Source organism: Candoia aspera, chromosome 1 (genome assembly GCF_035149785.1).
Source record: "Candoia aspera isolate rCanAsp1 chromosome 1, rCanAsp1.hap2, whole genome shotgun sequence".
NCBI lineage: Eukaryota > Metazoa > Chordata > Lepidosauria > Squamata > Boidae > Candoia > Candoia aspera.
Window position 1 is genome coordinate 39004965 of NC_086153.1, and position 21442 is coordinate 39026406.

The 21442-nt window shown below is 37.5% G+C and overlaps 2 protein-coding genes across 8 annotated transcripts in view; one reads left to right on the top strand and one right to left on the bottom strand.

The window, feature by feature from the left end:
* LOC134496728 (cullin-9-like) overlaps positions 1-21442 on the bottom strand; it is a 505703-nt gene that overhangs the window by 106866 nt on the left and 377395 nt on the right. The gene's annotated exons all lie outside the window — the stretch shown is intronic.
* Positions 1-21442, top strand: part of KLHDC3 (kelch domain containing 3) — a 358937-nt gene that overhangs the window by 31911 nt on the left and 305584 nt on the right. For all 6 annotated transcript variants that reach the window (XR_010067900.1, XM_063302570.1, XM_063302543.1 and 3 more), the window contains exons 3-8: positions 1631-1807; positions 5709-5824; positions 7391-7462; positions 7641-7854; positions 8122-8208; positions 12717-12825. Coding sequence is in view for 5 of the 6 variants with exons in the window: in XM_063302570.1 (XP_063158640.1) it covers positions 1631-1807; positions 5709-5824; positions 7391-7462; positions 7641-7854; positions 8122-8208; positions 12717-12825 (775 nt within the window). In the remaining variant the exon portion in view is untranslated. The remainder of the gene's footprint in view (positions 1-1630; positions 1808-5708; positions 5825-7390; positions 7463-7640; positions 7855-8121; positions 8209-12716; positions 12826-21442) is intronic.

Below are 21442 nucleotides of genomic sequence, written 5' to 3' on the forward strand. Positions count from 1 at the left end.
CGCACGCCAGGACGGGACCCGGGCATGCGCACCATGGACACACCCTGGGAAGGCACGTGGTAGAGGGAGGAGCAAAGGGAGGGGCGACAACTACTCCGGCGGGAATTTCAAAAAAAAAAAAAAAAGTGCCGTTTGACAGCTCCACCGAGAAAAAAAAAAAAAAAAAAAAACCAGAAAACCGGGGGGGAGCACTATTCGGAAAGGGGGCAGTATGTCATGAGTGCCGTTGAGCTGAAGTCATCAGCGCAATGGCACACATGACAATAGCAAGGAAATAGGTGAAGGGGCTCAAGATAAGTAGCCATCAACCCACAACGACTAACGGCCAACAAACAATAACTAAACGGATCACGGAGCACACCCAAGCCATCAGCGCCAATACATCGGAGATCGCCCAGCTGACAGCAATCACCAGAGGAATAGAAAACCTGATGATGGGCGACCCCGGAACCCCTCACCCACCGGCAGGGCAACGTATTGGACAAAGGGGGGTGACGTGACCGCGAGTGAGGGGGCGCTGACCGGCGTGGGGTATTTAAACCCCGCACCGGCGCGCTCCTGTCACTCTCAGCTTTTTTCTTCCGACGCTGTAACTGCGCTGTGAATAAATCAGAGCCTGATCCACGAACCAGTGTCTGAGTCTTATTCAGAGGCAGGCAGCGCATGACAATTAATTCTTAAATTGCAACTCCTACTCTAGATGAACAGGGATTCTTTAACTTGGGGGGAAAAGTCAATTGAGTAAAGCCATGATAGAGCTATATGCACGGCATAGAGAAAGTGGATAGGAAAAGTTTTTCTTCCTTTTTCAAAACACTAGGACCTAATTGGAATGAAATTTAAAACAAACAAAAAGAAGTGCATAATTAACCTATGGAATTCATTATCATAAGACACTAACTTGGATGGTTTTATAAGAGGATTGGGTAAATTCATGGAGGGCAAGTCTTTCAAGGGCTATTGTCCTTTAAAACTCAATGGTATCTCTAGGCTAGGAGCAGCATGCCTCTAAATACCAGTTGCAGGGGAGGAGAGGGGTTCATCTCCAAGTCTTGCAAGCCTCCCAGAGGCATCTGGTTGGCTGCTGTGAGAAATAAAATGCCAGACTAAGATGGGCCTTGGCATAATTCAGCAGGGCTGCTCTTATATGAACATCTTGTGTGTTAGCTGAAGCTTAGTAACGGACTTACCACTTTTTTGCATTTTTCTTCTCTTTCTCCCTTTTTATTCCATATAACTATTTTTCTCATTTGGTCATTTACTACCCATATACCAATAGGAATTTATGTGGGAATATTGGATTCTTGTATGATTTGTACATTCAAGCAGCTGTCTTGTCCATTAATTTCTCCATGATTTATAACCAGTTGTTGTAGTGGGTAATGTGTTGGATTTAGATGAGGGAGACCCAAGTTCTGATCCATTCTTAACTACAAATGCTCACTGGATGACTTTGGGCCAGTCACTCTTTAGTCAATTTACTTCATAAGTTTGTTGTGGGGGGAAATGGAAGGAGTATGATGTATGTTGCCTTGAGGTCTTAAATGAAAAACAGGATATAAGTCAATTAAATAAATAAGACAGCCTAAGGCTTGTAGACAAGTAACTTTCTGGGCTTTTTTTCTGATAGTCTCTCTGCGCTGGACCAAGCTACCACCAGTGTGGACAAACAGCAGGGACCATGTGAGAGAAGTTCCTTACATGAGATATGGGCATTCTGCAGTGCTGATTGATGATACTATCTACATCTGGGGAGGCCGCAATGATACTGAGGGAGCCTGCAATGTATTATATGCCTTTGACGTCAGTAAGTGATGTTGTCCTGCTTCCATAATTTTCACTATCGTCTGCTTATAAATGTGAATGGGCAAGGAGGACAAACTTTTTGTGCCACTTATCTCTTACTGGTGTGATCTTGGTGGAGTAATGATGGCACATAGCTGCAGCCAGGATATCAAAGTGAATAAGTAGTGTGTGAAAACTGTAAATGAAAAATAAATGCCCAAGATGGATCTGTTAATTGTTAATAATTACTACATTTATTATGCTTTTAAACTGTAATGATATACTTTTAAATATTTATATTTTTACATATAAGCATTCCTAGATTCTATACCTAAGATACATTGATGTATTGCCCCACTAATAAATCATTATTACATGTATTAATTACTTCTAAATTAATCATGCATTTAAAGAAATATTTATTAAATAAGTAATGTAGCTGCTTTCCATTCTATTTCCTTTCTGTTCCTACTATAAAATCATCATTAACTTATTGAGGCAAGTAATAACATTATTCTCATCATTACTGAAATTATTTTTCCTTCTATTCTAAGCTAAAATCAGCATCATTAACAGTGAGGCTAATAATAATAATGATTATGATTCTCAACAGTAATGAGATAGAAACTATTGGGTGCCTAAAGTCACTTGAAATCAGTGCTGTGTTTTGCTATTAACTGCAGCTCTCTTTAGCTTGGCACAGTAGAATTCTCTGCCTCCACAATGTTAAATGTCTCTTTTTAGAAGCTCTAACAAACTGAGATTTCTGTGAAGACAGCAGCAAGTACACTGGATACAAATGGAGTAGCATGAGTTTGTGGAGGAAATGCACATGCTAATACATTCTTTGTATATATCAAGGGTGTGACTGGTACTGCCACAGTACCAGGAAGAGGATAGAGAAAAATGAGCAGATAAGATACATAAATATACAGTATGCTTAAAAGTTTGTGAACCCTCTTGATTTTCAATATTTCTGCATAAATATGACCTAAAACATGATCAGTTCTCCACCCAAGTCCTAAAACTAGATAAAGAGAACCCAGTTAAACAAATGAGTCAAAACGTTAAACTTGTTCATTTATTTATTGAGGAAATGATCCAAAGCTCTTTTCAGTTAAAGGGATAATTAGGGCCAGTTGTGTGGGTTCTCCATTAGACAGTGATGGCTGTTTTAGGACAGTACTGCTCTAAATACAAAAGATTTTGGCTCACCAGAACAACAGAGTTCTCACCACACAGATTATAGAAACACATCATGCCTGCTCATATAAAATTTCTGAAGACTTCTGTAAAAGGTCATTAATACTAACAATATGGAAAAACTTACAAAACCATTTCTAAAGTTCTGGGGTGCCACTGATTCAGAAAACAGAAAATATTTGGGACAATTATGAATATACTTGTCCAAAACTGCTGTCCTATCATAATCACTCTCTTGCCTTGGCTAAAGTCAGTGCTCAAAATTCAATAATCAGAAAAGCACTGGCCAAAAATGGCATTCATAGGAGAAAAAGAAGGTGAAAGCCATAGCCCTAAGAAGAACATTCATGCTCACCTCAAGTTTGCCAAAAAAGCACCTGAATGACTCTTCAGATTTCTGTAAGAATGTCCTATACAGAGATGAATCAAAAGTGGAACTTCTGAGGTGCCGTGGGTATTGGTTTGTCTAGTGGAAACCAGACACTGCATTCCTAATAAAAACCACATACAAATGGGCAAGCATAGAAGTAGTCATGTAGTGGTTTGGGGATACTTTGCTGCCTCAGGACCTAGTCTATTTGTCATCATTGAAAGGAGCATGAATTTTGCTTTGTATAAGAAAATTCTATAGGAAAACATCTAGTCATCACTCAGCTGAACCTGAAGTGCAGATGGGTCATGCAATAAGACAGTGATCCCAAACATACAAGCAAGTCCCCCACAGATCAGATGAAGAAGAACAAGATGAACTTTTTGGAATGGCCAAGTCAAACTCCAGACCTAACCCACAGAACAATTATCGCAGGATCTGAAATGAGCAGTTCATGCTGAGAATTCTCAAATGTTACTGAGTTAAAGCTATTTGCCATGGAGGAATGGGGCAAAATTCCTACATAGTGAAGCGGGAGACAATTACGAAGTATAAGAAACATTTGATTGCAGTTTTTGCAGCTAAAAGTGGTGCAGTAAGTTTCTGAATCTAAGGGGGCGTTATTTTTTTCACATTGGCACATTACATATTGGATGATTTAATGAAAGAAAGAAAACAAGCTCCAAACATTGGTGCTTTTTTTTCCACTCAGACTCCCTGTCTGTTTCAGTAAGATTCAAATGAAGCTCCCATAATATTAAAAATTCAGAAAAATCCAAAATAAGGCAAATACTTTTCACAGAACTAAGGTTAAACAAGTTATCTAAGCAAGGACATGTATGGGTTTTACAGAATAAAAAGAATCATACTGATGCTAGCAAATATATGTAAATTGTCTTAAGGAAAAACAAGCAAATGTGTACTAAGTTGATCTTGGCAGTTGGGTATATTGTCTAAAATGGGAGAGGCGAAAGCATCGAGGGATAAATATAAACAGAATTCAGTTAGAAAATTTGGGGTAGTTCTTTTGTAAATGTACTGAGTCTACTGGAGTGGGCTACCATAACAAATTTAATAAATAATAATAGTAATACTGAGATTAATGTGTAGTGATTTTAGAGTAGGCGTTTAGGGTATGAATAGATTCACTGTTACTAGTAGTATGGAGAAGATGTAAGGATAGTGAAAGAGATAGGAGTATAAGAGTGGTCATGGTGAGGAAATGTTATGTCAGATGCTGAATGAAGCAACAGTGAATAAAAAAGGTGCAGATACTTCTATTCTCCATTTTTTGTAGACAGCAGAAATAGTTATCCAAATAATTCTGCTATATATTACATTAGACCCTTACTAAGATAATGTTTACAAGCAATGTTGTAAAGCAACATAAGAACTGTCACTGTCCTAAATCCTAGGCAGCCTTGCACCATTTCCTATCATCCCTGGAAAGCAAATGTACTAAGACCACCATTCTTGAGGGAAGAGAAAAAAATATCCCATATGAGTCATTTCAGGCTAGACAAAGCCCTGAGCCTATTATGCACGGCATTGTCTTTTGCTGGCTTACAAATGCCATCTAGATTAGATGTCACAGCTCTTTTCAGTCTCTAGTTCCATCTGTTGCACTTGGTGAAGGTCCTTAGGGACCTCAACTGAATTTAGAAATCTAAATATGGCAGATACCCACATAGAGCAAGGCTTGCTTTCCCATTATGAACTTACATTGGGCTGGAGGACAAGTCCAATTAGTCTGGGTGAATAGCTATGGTTGAAAGCCAAGTTATGAGAGGCCCTTACTGTGGGATAGATTTTCTATAGGCCGCTTTGTTGCTGCTTTCTGGAACAAGACTTGAAACTGACTGCCAACTATGCTGAAGGAATTTCCTGCTTCTCTGGGGATTATCTCTGCTTTTGAGGGAGGGAAGGGGGTCCTTTCAGGACAGGTGTCATCTTAAAATTTACAACACTTTTCATTGCTGATGTTCTCAGAATTATGTCTAAAGGATACTTTTCATTGGTGGTGAAAAATACCTCTTCTCCATTTAGTCACTTTCCAAAAGGTTTCAAGCATCTCTGTGGTATAGTTTGTAATAGTAATCTATGATAACATAATAACAAACCCACACAACTAGTGGCTTTAGAGAATTTTTCATGAACTACTTAATAGCTTTGGCACACAGATTGTTTGGTGTGCTTTATACAGACAGACTTTAGAAAGAGAGATTGTACACTTTTAATGATTTTTCCCTCCAAGAGTTAGACCTTTTGTCGCACATTCCTGAGCATACCATTCTATGTCCACTAAAAATAGCTCATATCTATCTCCACTTTTGTTATCTTTACGTTTTAGGCACACACAAGTGGTTCACTCCAAAAGTTTCTGGAACGGTTCCAGGAGCAAGGGATGGACATTCAGCTTGTGTCTTGGGAAAGAGCATGTATATTTTTGGAGGATACGAGCAACTGGTAAGTTGTTCTAAGGTCTGTACCATTTATATGCAGATGTACCTGCTTTCAGTATTTAAATACATTTGTGAATTAAGTAAAAGCAGCTAAAAATTCTTGAGATGACCCAGTGTTTCCACATTCTTAAAATAATGCTAAATTGCTATTGTGATTTCTCACTGAATACAGTATGACTTATTTCAAAATGTGTAAGTCTGAATAAAATAGTCTATATCCTGGTTTGAAAGGCTAGCTATATTTTTGAGCTAAAGTCTGTTTGTTAGTATTTCTGCAAGCTGTTCCTAATACTGGTAAACAGATGAATGACAGTAATAATGGATAATGTATAATTGGTTTGTCTATTGACATTTCAGGCATCTTTGTCTTTACTGGTCAGACTATTGCAAATAAAACCTATTAGATCCTGTGATTATATCCAATATTAAGCTGATTAATATTAAGCAGTTTGGAGATGTTTAAACAGGTTGCGCACTGGTTTGGCCAGAACTAAAGATTATATGGAAAAATCCCTGAGGGCAAGGATACTTGCTGCGAATGCGGCAATAGTCAAACAACTACCCATCTTTTACAGTGCCCTTTGGGACCGACATGCACACAGAGTGACTTATTGATCAGAAACACCTCTGCCATCAATGTGGCCCGGCACTGGGCTACAGTTATATAAATTTTATATTTTTATTAAATGTTTTTAACTTTTTAACTTTTAATTAATACTTTCCCCCTTTCTATTTCCTGCATTTCTGACACTAAACAAGACGAGATTAAGCTGAAACCTAGCAGATAATCTGTTGTACCTTTCTGGTGTTTCTGATGATAGTATGATGGATTAGAGTTATGGCTAGGTTTAGCAATAGCATTAAAATTAAAACCATTTTCAATGAATCTGCAGAATTAGCCTACAGAATGGGGTGGTGTCCTGTGAAGAAGAGCACTGAAGCAAAATAGTAGTTTAGTATACTAATCTATAACCCCAAATACTTTGTCTTCTTTTCTGGTAATTCCAAATCCTACAAATTCATGCCAAGGACTGCCAAATGGTATGTTTTAAAGGTTGGTATTGATTCCTCTCAGGATATTTCGCTTGAGGCTTTTTCTTTTTTTTTGCCTAACTTAGCAACTGTTGATAAACAGTTCCCCTAAACTTGTACTACTGGGAGCAAGTTAGGTTTAGCATTATTATTTTAAAAGGCATTGATTTAGAGAAAGCATTCAGAGCTATGGGATATTACTGACAATGGGTTTAATTTCATTGCTTACTTTTTATGTTTGTAGAATGGAGATAGTTTTATGATGACAAGTAACTATGGCAAAGCCCATGCAGCTCATAATTCTGTATTCATTTTGAGATTTGGATAGTATGACTTCTGAACAGGTGCTTTGTTTTTTAACTCACTTCGTATAGTTCCCTGAATATATTCTAATTCCACAGGGAAATCTTGAAGAATTAAATTCAAGAGTTTTCCTGTCTAGGAACAAGGTAACAAATATCTCCTTAGGAATCCTAGATTCAGTTGGCAATTCTGGTTTTCATATGCCAGATAGTTTAATCACTGCTCTGTCTTTCAGGCTGATTGTTTTTCAAATGACATCCACAAACTTGATAGCAGCAACATGATGTGGAGTTTGATCTGCACGAAGGTCAGTATATATGTAAAGTGTGTATTTTTTGTTCATTATGTGATCCTGTTTCCTGTTTAACTTCCATCTGCTGTGGGTTGAAACCAACCAGATTGTGAACACCCAGATCCCATACCCTTCCATATCTCTTATTCCAAAAGTAACTTTTGACTTCCTCTAACAGGAATCTTTTTTTCAGGGCACACCAGCTCGATGGAGAGACTTCCATTCAGCCACAATAATTGGGACAAAGATGTATGTGTTTGGGGGAAGAGCAGATCGCTTTGGGCCATTCCATTCCAACAATGAGATTTATTGTAACCGAATCAAAGTATTTGACACAGACACAAACTCTTGGCTGGATTCTCCTCCCACTCCTCTTCTCCCTGAAGGCAGACGAAGCCATTCAGCATGTAAGTGTAACACTCCATAGAATATGTCTAACTGGTAGATCAAATATCTTCAGAAGGTCAAATACCGTTCTCTGTTTTTTCTGTCTATATTTTTCTGTCTTTCTAAAATCAATCTTGTGCATCTATTTATGGGGGGAACTGCCAAAAGCTCAATTGAACTGGAAAGTACAGTGAACAAAAAAAGAATCAGTTGTTTATCCCCAGGCTCTCTCTCCATCCGCACTCCTTTTGGAGTTATTCTGACCTGTCTTTTCTCTGATTCTACAGTTGGCTACAATGGAGAATTGTATATATTTGGTGGCTATAATGCACGCCTGAACAGACACTTCCATGATCTTTGGAAATTTGATCCAGGTATTAAGCTCCCTCCTATTATTGGTACTGTAGGAGATTTTAGGATACTCTTTTATGATCAGAATTGTAATTATGTACTGAGCATATTGTGTGTGCACAAAAATAGCTAGAGATTCCACCAGTATCAACTATTTATGATAAATATCTGGAGAACAATTCAAATTACTAGCTGATGTTATAGTTTATCATTCATATATGAGTCTTATTCCACAATGTTCACATTGTACTACTGTAGGAAGTACTACATCTGGGAACAACCAATCTGTAACATGTTCTAAGGATTTTTTGAATGTGCAGTAGGGATGTTTAAAAGAAAATCTATCAGGTTTTTCTTTTCTTTTCAAGTTAAATGATGTGAACTGTTAACATGGAATTTGCACAGATGGAAATTTGATTCACAGATTTTTGCTAGTATCTGTCTTTAGTTACCTCAAAAATTACTTACGAAAATTCATGTCTGAGAAAAATGTAGGAAAAGTATATACTGGGGTAGATACATAGAAAAATACATTAGAGAAAATTGTGTATGACAACTATTGTGGATTTGGGTGTGTGTTAAAAACTGGATTAAGATAAATGTGCAGATCCCAATTATGCATTATAATGGCACACAGATTGTGCAGTGAACAAGATTGCTTGTGACTGGTATTGTCTGCAAGGTGGTCAAAACAGGCTAGGTGGCAGTCACAGCATCACAGTCAAAGTCATGTGTGCAGTGTGAACACATATACCTATGACTGATAGAATCCAGGGCATACTGAGCGGCTGTAAATTCTTGTTGATTCTACTCCAGTAACAGCAATATCTGATCTTCCTGCTAGCTTGTAGAGCATGGGGTGTCCACATCAAGGATATTTCTGAATGGGTATCAGAACCGTGGAGGTCTAGGAATGATCAGGCAGCAGTTTCTTATGCAGTCTGTGCTTTTGATGGATAAATTAGCCGTATGAATTATGGGATTCTGATTCTACATTAAGAACATTTTATATGTGATTGTTCTGTTATGGCAGGGGGATAGCATCCACTGATAGTTTGAAGAAAGAGGGGGGATTCCAATTTTATCCAGGAAATAAGTTCTTAGTTGATAGCTTAATATTCCAGCGGTTCAGATTTTTGCAGGAACATATAGCTTCTTCCTTTTGTGAGGGCTGGAGTCCAAAACCAAGTTGTTCAGGGGATTATTTTTTTCACATGAAATTACATCCTCACATTTTTTCTGTGTACTTTAACCATGGAAACACTGCAATCCATGCTGAAGAGCCTTCTCAGTCTGAACAGAAGGACATAGCAGAGGCCTCTGTAATCATACTAAATCTTTAAGATGTCTTCTTTTTTCACTGAGGAACATTGACCATTCACTGACATTTAATGTATTAAAGAATTGAATAGTACGTGGAGATATAGTTTCAGATCCCTGCTTAGGCAGAGACTCAATAAATTAAGACTTGATGCTTCAGCTCATAATGCTACTCTTTAGCCTCAGTGGGTTGAATAAAAAATAGGACAGAAAAAGTGCCTTTCTGCTCTATGCATTTATTTTAAAGTTCCTGAATTCTGTTCTGAAAAGCATCTAGAAGCCTTTTGGATTTTTTTCCCCCTCGTGGCTGTTCTGCAACTCTCAATAGCTTTGGCTTTTCTCATGTCACAAGGGACATACACACTCAGACCTGGAGAGAGACAGAACAGGAGGATTAAATATTCCTGTTCTTCCCATTCTTCTCCCTATTTATCTAAATATGCATAGGTTTATTTGGTGTGCTCAAGGAGGAGGAAGACTCCAGCATCCTGAAAACAGTGAATGTTATTACTTAAAGTTGACCCAGCAATTTCAAATTATAGGTGAGCCAGTGAGTCAGAATATGGAAAACTGATCTGCGCTTTAGGATCTTCCTATCAGTAAAAAAGCCATGATGATTTATAATCCCAAGATATGTAATTTAAATAATTATACCACACTGTTCTATTTTTTCAAAGCTTTAAGTTCATAACAATCTCAGTACTGTATATGAAAGCCACTTAAAAATAATTGCATCAAAGAGCACAATCAACTGCCAAAAACTTAGGAAAATAAAACTTTTAGCTTAGTTAACATAGTAAACACCAAGCAAATATTGCTGAACTAGGAATTCTATAATGGAGGGGGCCACTGCATAAAAAGAAATCGTTACTTAATTTTTGAAGATATGTGAGAAGAGATACAAGAGTAGAATTAATATTTTGTTCATAATCTGTTTTTATTTAGTCAAAACATAGGCTGGTTTAGTGTCCTTAAAGTAGATTAATAACAGTGACATGGATAGATCTGTCAGCCGTAAGTCATTAAAAACAGTAAAAGAATTTTAGTGGATCAAGTTAAGGTCTTTCTAATGTAGTATCCTAAAACCCCAGTAGCCAGATTCTTTCATACCTTGCTTGTGAGCTTCTTGGGGGGGAAAACGGTTTTTCTGTTTCCTTTGTTCTCCTTTCCCTACCATATTCAAGAAATATTATCTTTGAACCTGAAAAAAAACCCAGTCATTTCCTTTAATAATGAAATCATTTGGTGGCTGCAGGCAAAATGAAGTACCAGCATATTCAGAGAGTCCCAAAGTTTGAAAAAATACCAAAAAAGGGGGAAAAAATAGGACAAGAAACCAACCCCAGCTCAAGGAAGAAAGAATGAGTTCAGTGGCCGTTGAATACTGTTTGTTGAGGGGGGGAAAAAACAGAAATGACTGACTGGAAGATTGAATAGAAACAGTATAGTACCCTATACAGCCTGCCTGCCTGCCTGCCTGCCTGCCTGCCTGCATTTCTTTCTCAAAATTTATTTCACGGTGTTATAATCCACCTCAATCCCAAAGGACTCTGGATAATATACAGCATCAAATAAACAAAAACCCAATAGCTTAATTCAGAATAAGAACCAGTTTGGTATAGTGGTTAAAGGCACTGCATTAGAAACCAAGAGACTGTGACTTCTAGTCCTTAGGCACAGCACAGGCTGGGTGACTTAGGGCTAGTCACACTCTCTCAAACCTAGAGAGAAGGCAGTAATGATGGTGTAGATTTGTCCAGGCAGTTGCCAGGGTTCAAGACTGGTCCAAGGTGCTGCTTCCCATCCAAAAAATCAGAACAGTATCACAAACCAAAAATAATCACAGAAAGCAAAGATTAAAATCCCAAAGGAACCACAAGATGAATACCTGCAGTCAGTCAGCCCATATCTTTCATGCTGTGTAAATCCTTCATTAGAAGTCCTCTGCCAACACATGGAAGTGAATATGAAGCACCTCTTTTTGGATCTTTAAAGTAGCTATGTGGAAATAAATTATTTGTATTTTATTACTTTTTTTGCTTGTCCCAACTCTTTGTGCAGTTTCGCAAGGGGGATTTCTAATTCAAATGTTTGATGAGAAGGAGAATGTTTTCCAGAGAATACCATCTACTGAGCTGTTTTCCTTCTATGCTATTATATTTACACAATCAATTTGCACATTTCTTCCTCAAATGAGAGTAGTAGGCTTTTCTGGCTTCTATACTTCATATAATTACCAAGAGGTGGCACTGTATCTACATGTATTCTTCAAGAAACTATATGCTGTAAGCCTATTTCTACAGATTGTTTTCAAAAGAAGCTATGTGGATTCTTATTTATGAATTCTCATTTACCCTCCAAAGCAATTGATGTTTCAAGGATCCTTATGTTGTAAAGATGCATTTAAAATGAATTCAGGGCTAAATGATTCAGGCCTAAATTATTTGGAATCTTTGAACTGCAGTATCTATGACTTCCCAAGGGAATTTATAAGTGTATACGCACGCTTACAGTACTTTACTTGAAGATATGTAATATAGTGTCTCTTAGTTCACACCAGCTTCTAAGAAACTGAAGGTGTGAAATTTGAACTCATTTTCTGAAGATGTTCAGCCCATACCAAGAATATACAACTGGAGGCTTTCATACATTGTTGAATCACAACTCCTAGCTGTGCCAAATACATAGCCAAAGCTGAGGGATGCTGTGAGCTGTCATTCAGTAAAATTTGGAGAGTCACATGTTCCTCATCTGGTGCCTATAAGGAAATATTTAATTTTGCAACTATAGCCTTAGAAACCATCTTAATAACCTATCTATGTTTGCTGCATTCTGATTTTGGGGAATAATTAGGTGCAAATAAACCATTTTTGTGGGGAAATATTTCTGGTGCTTGAAATTCTGAATCTTCTCACCATTATAAATTAGGAAGCCTCAAGGGAATGTATCTAACATCAATAAAGCTCACAAAGATAAAATACTACAATACTCTGTTTTCTGTGAAACTTACATGGTATCTGGAATGCAGCTGTTCCAAAATAATTTATTCTGATTAAGAAATAAGTAAGGAAATGAGTGGAAGATGCTGAAGGCATTGGCTTAGGTTCCATATATGACATAAACTCTGTACAACTTGAGATTGTCCCTTTGGCTTATCTGTAATAAGATACCTTTCAATATTTGTCTTACATGGTTTATATGTTTTCTCTAGTCTCTTTTACCTGGAAGAAAATTGAACCCAAAGGGAAAGGGCCATGTCCTCGCCGTAGACAGTGCTGCTGTAGGGTAGGGGACAAGATCATCCTCTTTGGAGGCACCAGGTAAATAATACTTCATATTGCCTTTATTAATGTTTTGTTTCCTCTGTAGATTTGAAAACAATGTTTCCTAGTCTTAAACAATATAATATTTGTGGGCTTTTTTCTATGAAGACCAAAAAGGCTGGATTATATAAATATTATTAATCATTCTAAAGCCTGTATTCAATCTCTATCATACATATTGCACTGGTTCTGAACCCCTAGATATCTTCTATATATGAACTTCTAAGCTATTATTTATCTGAAGTAGTTGTTCCTAATTTTGTACCCTCCAGATATTTTAGACTGTAATTTCCATCTTGAAATAGCTGAGGTGAATGGAAAGAGTTATCCACAGGATCAAGAGAACATTGCATTTAAGAAGGCTGTTTCCAGATGACTTCAGGAACCTGCTAGATGTCAATTTCAGTGGCTAATGATTTATGAAATAATAATTGTTCAAATGCCTCTGAGATCACTGAGGTTGTCACTGAGGTTCAGTGATAGAATATGTACCTATCCTGCTCAAAATCCATGGTTTATAGTCAAACCGAACTTTAAAAAAAATTTATTCGGATATAGCTTCATTCTATTAATCAGGTTCTTTGGAATATCTTACTTCTTAGTCTGCTGTCCTGTAGCATGTGTTGTCTTGCTTTTATGTGGGGCAATTTTTTTGGAGGGGGGAGGTTCAGTTATTCCCTAAAGTGCAATTATCATTAAACTATTGCATTACACAATATTTTACTTCTTCTACTAGTCAGAGCTAATATGAATGTCATACTAGAGATGAACTGCAGTTTTTAAAATCATTTGGTTATCTTCTGTCTCTAAATAGTGTCCCTAGCTTTGTCTTGAGTCCTTTCTTAGGCAAATAGCCAATTTCTTGAAGATGGTCTTCCTATGTTCAGCTCTCAGCTTAACCTTTTAAATGTCTCTTCATTCATGAATTTTATTGAAAAGGTCATGTAATCCCAAGTCATTCAACATGCTCTGAATGAGATAATGGGCCCTCCACATACATACTTGATGCTGCTCCTACATCAACAAACACCTGCCTTTCCCACATTGTGTGCTCATTTTGAGGGCTGAGCTAGCATTTCTGGTTCTGTGCTAGGGTATTTAAACTAGAGCAAAGATGGACTGTTTGTTTGTTATGTGCAAAGCTGGGGCTTGTGGCTACTCTGTTTTTTCTACTACTTTTTTTTTTTTTTTTGCTTTATCACACAGCCCATCCCCTGAATTCAGGCAAATCCTTGTTTAAAATTGCTTCAAGCTAATTATAGTAGAAAAAAAAATCAGGCAACCATTGACAAACCCAATTTTAATCCAATTAGTCAGTTTCTGCTTAGTTGCATGATCCCTGCTTAAAAACAAACTAAAGGTCTTGATTTTCCTGGTTTATATTATATCGTGTACTCCAAATTCTTGATTCAGTCTATCCAGTCTCTGGGTTCATCATTCTGTTCTCCCATGCACACATATCAAGAAACTATGTAACTGCGTATGTGTTTGTGTGTGCATGTATGTATGCACGAGTGTATGGTTAGAGTTATTGTGAAATCACCTGGTTGTAAAAATGCTACCATGTTATCTTTCCAGCACAGGGAGACCTTTTGATAGAAGCAGAAGGAATAACAACTTCACAAGAGGGTGGTTTCCTCCTGTAATTGCTTTTAATGTTTTTTGGGGAACAGCCATATTCATGTACTACATGCTGAAAATGGATGCTAGCAATTTATTTTCTTTTTCTTTGTATGCAGTGGGATCCAATGGATGGTTGTCAGTCTAAGAGATGTGGCACTTCAGGAGGCAAGACACAGTCCTTTTTATAAAATATCTTCTGTTCTTCGGTTAGAAATAGAACTGACTGGCTTATGGTTTCCTAATATTATTTTAGAGTTTTGGTTCAGTAGAATGTCAGTTTCAGAATGATGTATAAGGATGAGTGCTGGTCATGGAGTGAAAATGATGCTGTATGGAAGTTCCCTGTGTATGGGCCAGAATTACCTTTTTCTTTCTTTGCATTTCAAAAAACACTGATCCTTTCAAAATGAGATAAATTTTGCTTGTGGGTTTTCTAAAATTTTCTCATAACTTAGAAAAAATATTGCCATTTTCTGAATTACTAGCTTCTGAAATTTTCCTTTACAAATTTAGAGATGAAGATATTTCATAATGTTTAGCTGCAAGATGAGGTATAACATTTTGAATTATATCCAGCATTATGAACCACTCTCTAGATTTGGTGCAGTTTTTTAAAAATTAATTAATTAATTGTGCTTGCATATCGCCAGTACTTGCAAGTCATGGCGGTTTATACTAAGTCATTAAAATAATAGAATATAATTAAAACCATAAATAATAACATAAAACGAATGCTTACTCTTACTTAAAGAGTAAGCAGTTACAAATACAGTACACTGGTGCAGCAATCAAGCAACACTAATTGTTGAATACCTTGTGGAAAAGTTTTGTCTTGGCAGCTTTACAAAAGGATGCCAGGATTCGCACCAACTCAGTGTTCAGTGGGAAGGCTGTTCTACAAGGTCAAGTCCACCAAAGAGAAGCACCATCTCTGCCCCCCACCCCCATTTCTCACTCTTTGTATCTGGAGAACACTCAGCATCCCCAGCCAGAAATAATATACTGGATGGGTAATTTCTACCTCATTTCTAAGCCATGAAGGGCTCTAAATGCCAAAAACAGCATTTTGAATCCACCCAGAAACTTATTAAAAGCCAATGGAGCACCTGCAGTATATGTGTGGCTATAATCTTTCTCACTGTCAGCACATGGGAACTGCATTCTGCACTCTTTGCAGTTTTTAAGTAATCTTCAAGGCAGCAGTTCCACGTAAAGGGCATTGCAGTAGTCTTTCCTAGTGGTGATGACAGCATGAGTTTCTGTTACTAGAACCTCTTATTCCAGGGAGGGATGCAGCTGGCATACTAGCCACAGTTACCAAGGCTTCTTGCTGCAAGCTCGCTGCAATAGTTGTGACCAGGAGGACACCCAAATCACAGACCTGTTCCTTCATGGGGATTGCAACCCCATCCAGAGTTAAAACCAGAGCAGACAGAGTCAGATGCTTTCTGGACAAAGGGTATGCAGACTGTACCTTTGAAGATGCCAGCCACAGTTGCTGGCAATATGTCAGGAAATCTGTTCTCTAGACCACAGTCACTAAACCCCGAAGCCCAATGCTGCCTAACTTCATGCCATTTTAAAAAAGCAAAGAAAACTAGTTTACACCAACACCAATCACTTTATCTCTTTGTATATTGCTATCCTTGCAAACCATCCTTAATGTCCACTAGGATGATGTATCACTTCATACATGGCCCTTTGTTCTTGAAAATCATCTCTTGCTTTTTGAGGATCTAATCCACTCACGACTTTTCTCAATTTTCTCCTTCCTCTCAGCCCATTCATGTTATTTGTTTTTGCAGTTTTACCCTAATTTATTCTGTGTGATCAAACCACCTCACACTCATCATTCACTTTTGTATTCAATCATTCATTCAGCACTCAGTTGTTCTTGACCATATCACTTCTTGTTTTACTACAGCTTACATACCGCTTTTCCACTGCATTCATTGGACAGAAATACAGTCTTAAACACAGCCATTTTTTTGTTTTTTTGACAACAATCATTCCTTGCAACAGACCATATACAACCTACTACTTTTCTGCCATATTTTCACATCTTAAAGTTTCTCCATTCAGAGCAATGTTAAGATTTCAGTAAGTTTTCTACCAAGTTAAATTAGTTCATCTACCTTGCTCTAGGTTTTTGGCATTTATGAATTTTTGCAATTGCTCATTCCATTTTGCCTGTCAAACACAGCTTCCTTCCTTCCTCCCTTCCTTCCACCCACCCACCCTTACACATTTTAAGACGCATAATAACTCTGGGCAGCTCACAGTAGTGGTACAAAACCAAAAGACCTTAAAAAACAAGAAAAGCAAAAAAAAAAAAACACTAGTGCCACAACCATTCTCCTCTGATGCAGCCAACACTACCATCTTCAGGCTCCAACCTCACCCTATCCCAGCATTTGGGGGAAGAGCCAGCTCTTTACAGCATTTCAGAAGATTAAGAAGGTGAGGTCTCGCTGGATCTCAAGGGAAAGGGTGTTCCACAGAGAAAGGGCTGCTATGGAAAAGACAGACTTCATATGTCCCACTAGATGGCAACATTTAAGGCAGGCCCGCACAACATATGACTCACAGGCTGTATGAGGCCCTCCCCCAAGCAGCCTTGTGCAGCCTGGCAGGTTTTTAAAGAACTCTGTAAATTTAACGTTACCACTGCTGCCCCTAAAGACACACTGCAAGCACCTCCACTGCCTCCAAGCCTCACTGATGCCAACAGCTCCATTGCTTCCACCACTCTGCTAGATGCTGAAGAGCTGATTGGTGTGCCAGTTATTGGTGTACCAGCGGCCTGTGATTAATTTATCAGTGTGGCCCTTTCCCCTCTACAAGTTGTGCAGGCCTAGTTTAAGGGAAGGGACCTAGTTTTAAATACAGTAATTTTCAGTTCCATATTCCTTGTCAGATCCATTCTCCTCATTCAGTCTATGTAATATTCACTGCAAATCATTTGGGTTCTGCTGACAACAACTTGGCATGGTTTGTATATGAAAATGCATGTACATTCAAGTCCCCAAACAACACAGCTCTAACATCACAAGCATTCCTTGTACATTTATTCATATATTAAACAATCAAGGGGACATCACACATCCTTGTCTTACTTCCTGACAAGTCTTTCAAGACAGGCAAATTAAGGAAACCAGAACCACTGGGATTTCTGGAAAGATTTTTATTGCTAGTAGGTAACGTAACAGAATGTTGAAAACCTTCTAAAGCAGTTCTCCAGCTGAACCTATACCTAACGTGATTAAGGTGGAGTTACTCTTTAGCCTCTTTCCCTTCCCCTGGACTCAGGAATTTTACAGAAAAGATTGGCCCTGATGCCTCCTGTAATGGTCATGCTCCTTCTACCATGTTCCCAGGATCTTTTAGACATTCTATTATACTCCTTGATCAATGCTGAACCATTTGCTAAGCATTCTATTCTCATGCATGCTTAACTTCCATCATATATTGTTGTTAATTGCATTCAGCAACCAATGTTTTATTTATCTATCTATCAATAAGATTTTTTTCACCGCCCATCTCCCCCACACGGGGGACCCTGGGGGGTTCACAATAAAAACAATTTAAAATTTCAATAAAATCATAAATACTACCAATAATCAGTCAGTATAAAATGCAATAAAGTCCAAGCCACGGCAGATGTAATTCAAACCATGAAGGAACAAAACCTTCATGTATTAAGTATGTATTTAACTCAATACTTACCAAAACATTCCATAATTTAGGCCTTTTCGCTATCATATGCTTTCTCTAAATCAAAATGTAAAGTAAACTTTCTCCCTATCATACATTTATCAATTATCTGTTGAAAAGCAAAAACCTGATCTGTACCCCCCATATCTGGCATAAAGTTACACTGCACTTCCCACATTTTGCTCATTGCCATTTCTCATAATTTTTCAATCAGAAATCCACTGAACACTTTCCCAGGTTCAGTTAACTAACTGCTAAGTTTGCCTTTCCCAGGATTCCACTAATATCAGGCACAGAAATAGTCTTCACACATAGGTTAAACAAGTTGCAGAGCTATTGTGAAGCAAACTACATCCTTATTTTAATATCTCTCCAATTACACCATATACACCCCTAACTTACTATTTTTCAACATCCTTGTAGGACTTAGGACTTAATTTTCATCAATGTTAGTCATGCCAATGCCACATGTAGCATTCCCTATTCACAGTTAAGAACAGTACACTTTTGAAAATTTTGGCTAGTATGCCATAAGCACAGCCTGAGTCCAGTTCTATCCCACACATGTTCATGCTATTCTATACAATCTAGGATCTCAAACGTAGAGACTGCCTTGCAATCCAGGGTAATGTTGCCCACATCCACCCACTAGGAGATAAACACAGTGCTCTGAATCATGCTTGAGAAGACATACACAGACAGGAAAATCTCTACTTCATAAAAGTAAGATGCAAAATTCAGCATAAGTTTCTTCACCCAGTCCATATATTTTCTTTTACTCCTTACTTTAGAGTATGCAGTGAGATTTTAGCAAGAGCAATGATAATCCAAATCTCGTCTAAATGGTTACTTATTCCATTTTTTTTTTCATTTAGCTTTGAATTTTACCTCTTAATACTTCATTCTAACCTGGCACAAGGCAAACATTACCTCCTGGAAAATGAGAGGATCATTTTTCAAAGCACAAATGGGCAATGAAGATAAAGATATGCGGGAAAGGGAAGGTGGTGTTAACTTGCTAAAAAAGCTATGTGGGCTGCAGGGTGCTCATATGTAGTATAAACAGTGGATATCTGTATTCTTGTCTATTTCCTGTGTTGACATTTTTCTCTTTTTGGTGAATGCTGTTGCCTGCCTGGGGCTTTCCACAAAAGTTACACATTTCCCATCACTTTAAGGAATAGGTTTCATTCCAGCTGTAATGGAACCAATGAGTCTCATTCCAGCCATATTGTATGATATTCATGTGTGGTAGTGGAATAAGGTACTGCCTTTCAGATATACACATAGATCGTTTAAAAAAGCCCTAATTTGTACATCTTCCAAAGCAAGGGAAACAATTATTTTTTATTTTAATGATTAGGCAACCAGTCTACCAACAGCAGGTTCTTGACAGCAGTTTTCTTTATTGTTTCCTGCTGCACACTTTAGTCTCAGTCCTCAGAATTTGTGAGCAGAGGGAGGTGTGTTTCTTCTTTTTCAAAGAAAAGATGAACAGTTATTTCCACATTTACATCTGGCAGTCCATCTAGTCTAGGAAACATAATTGGGTCGCAAAGGGAAGTTTCCCTGCTTTTTTGCTCCCGCCTCAGATTTTATATAGGGATGCCAAGACAAGAAGCAATGGAAGCTAAGCTTATTGAAGACAGCAGCAGTCATTACAGTACTTGACATATATATTATATACACTATATGAATATAATGTAATATAATTATGTACAAAATACAAAACGTTGAGGTTTGAAAGGAAAAATATGGACAGGTGTTTTCTGATTTGTAGACTTATATACACATCTATCGTACAGTAAACAATTTAGAAAAACCCAATCAAAAAGCACTTTAGGCTTCATGGCTGTAACAGTGATTGTAAAATAGGGAATCCTAACTGAAAGACAGAGTTACCTTTGTCTTCATAACCAAAGTTTTATTTAATTGAAGCATCTAACTAGGAAGAATACTAGAGTTAGGAGATATTTATTAGTGGTGACTTCAGCAAGACATAGGTCAGCTGAAGTGGTCAAGATACTTACCAGCTGCTTAAAACTAGAATACTTGTGAGTGCAACAAAATTTTCCTTGCATAAAAGTTACTGATCATGAGCAGTATATATTCTAAGAGATCAGTGTAAAAGCTGCCTTGATTAGAAATTAATTTTTTTTAAAATCTGTGTGCTTGAAATTTGAAATATTTTAAGCAACAAAAAGGAATCATAAATCACTTGTTCTCTAAGACTTAAGCATCTGAAAGCTAAATTTAATAAACTTTTAAGAAACTGAAAAAAACTGTCCACTAATAAATTCAGTACAAAATGTAGGCCTTAGTTTGGATAATCATTTCAGGCTTTGTAGACTCTGGTTTATGAAACTGGAAATAAGTCCTGTGGCTGTGCACTCTTCTTTTCTCTTTCTCTTGTGTTCTAACCTCAACATGAAGTCTTTCATATTTATTATATCCAGACTAAGGAACTCTGGCTAAATAGCAGTTAACACAATAATATCCTGGTTTTCGAAGTTAGTTTCCTGATTACTTTTCCAATCTTCTTGTTTTATTTTTGTTTCATTCTGCTAGAAATGTTCCCAGGACAACTAACCTCCAAACAATGAGGGGAATCTCTGCCTACAGATTTACAGTCTTTCAAAAAGTTATAAAAGAAAAAAAAAGATGAGAAATAGGGGGGGGGGGAAAGTACAGATAAAGTTAAATATTAATTATTTTATAAAAACTATGGATACAGTTCAGTGAGAGAATCATGGAGAAAGGGTTCTTTCAGTAGAATTTCATATTTGAGAACTTTGGCTTTAGGCAAGCCCCAAGAGCCTTCACACCAGATTATGCAGTGGAAGAAATGGGACAGTATGTCCACTGGGTTTGCCTGTGGTTTATAAAGCTTCGAATGATCATCTAAACACAGTCATTATCTTGTCTCTCATCTAGTCTATCAAAAAATTTGAACTGCAGTCACAAGGAGCAGACAGGTACCAAGTGAATGATTTGGGACCATCTGAGACTGCAGGATTTCTGGCACTAAACAAGTAGATTTGGGCAGTTCTCTTCATGGGGTACTACCTGAAGACTCATCTGCAAGAGAATATAGAGTTTAGATGATGAAGCTTTTTGGAGTTTTTGGTTTTTAAGTAGAACGATGTTGCTACTACACACTTACTCAGTAACCTAACTGGAGTCATAGGACTAAAAGTTTCATAAGCTACAAAAATCAGTGTCTTTAGTACAAATGCTTAGCATCACTAGGTTCAAGATGTTCATAAAAACCGATTTT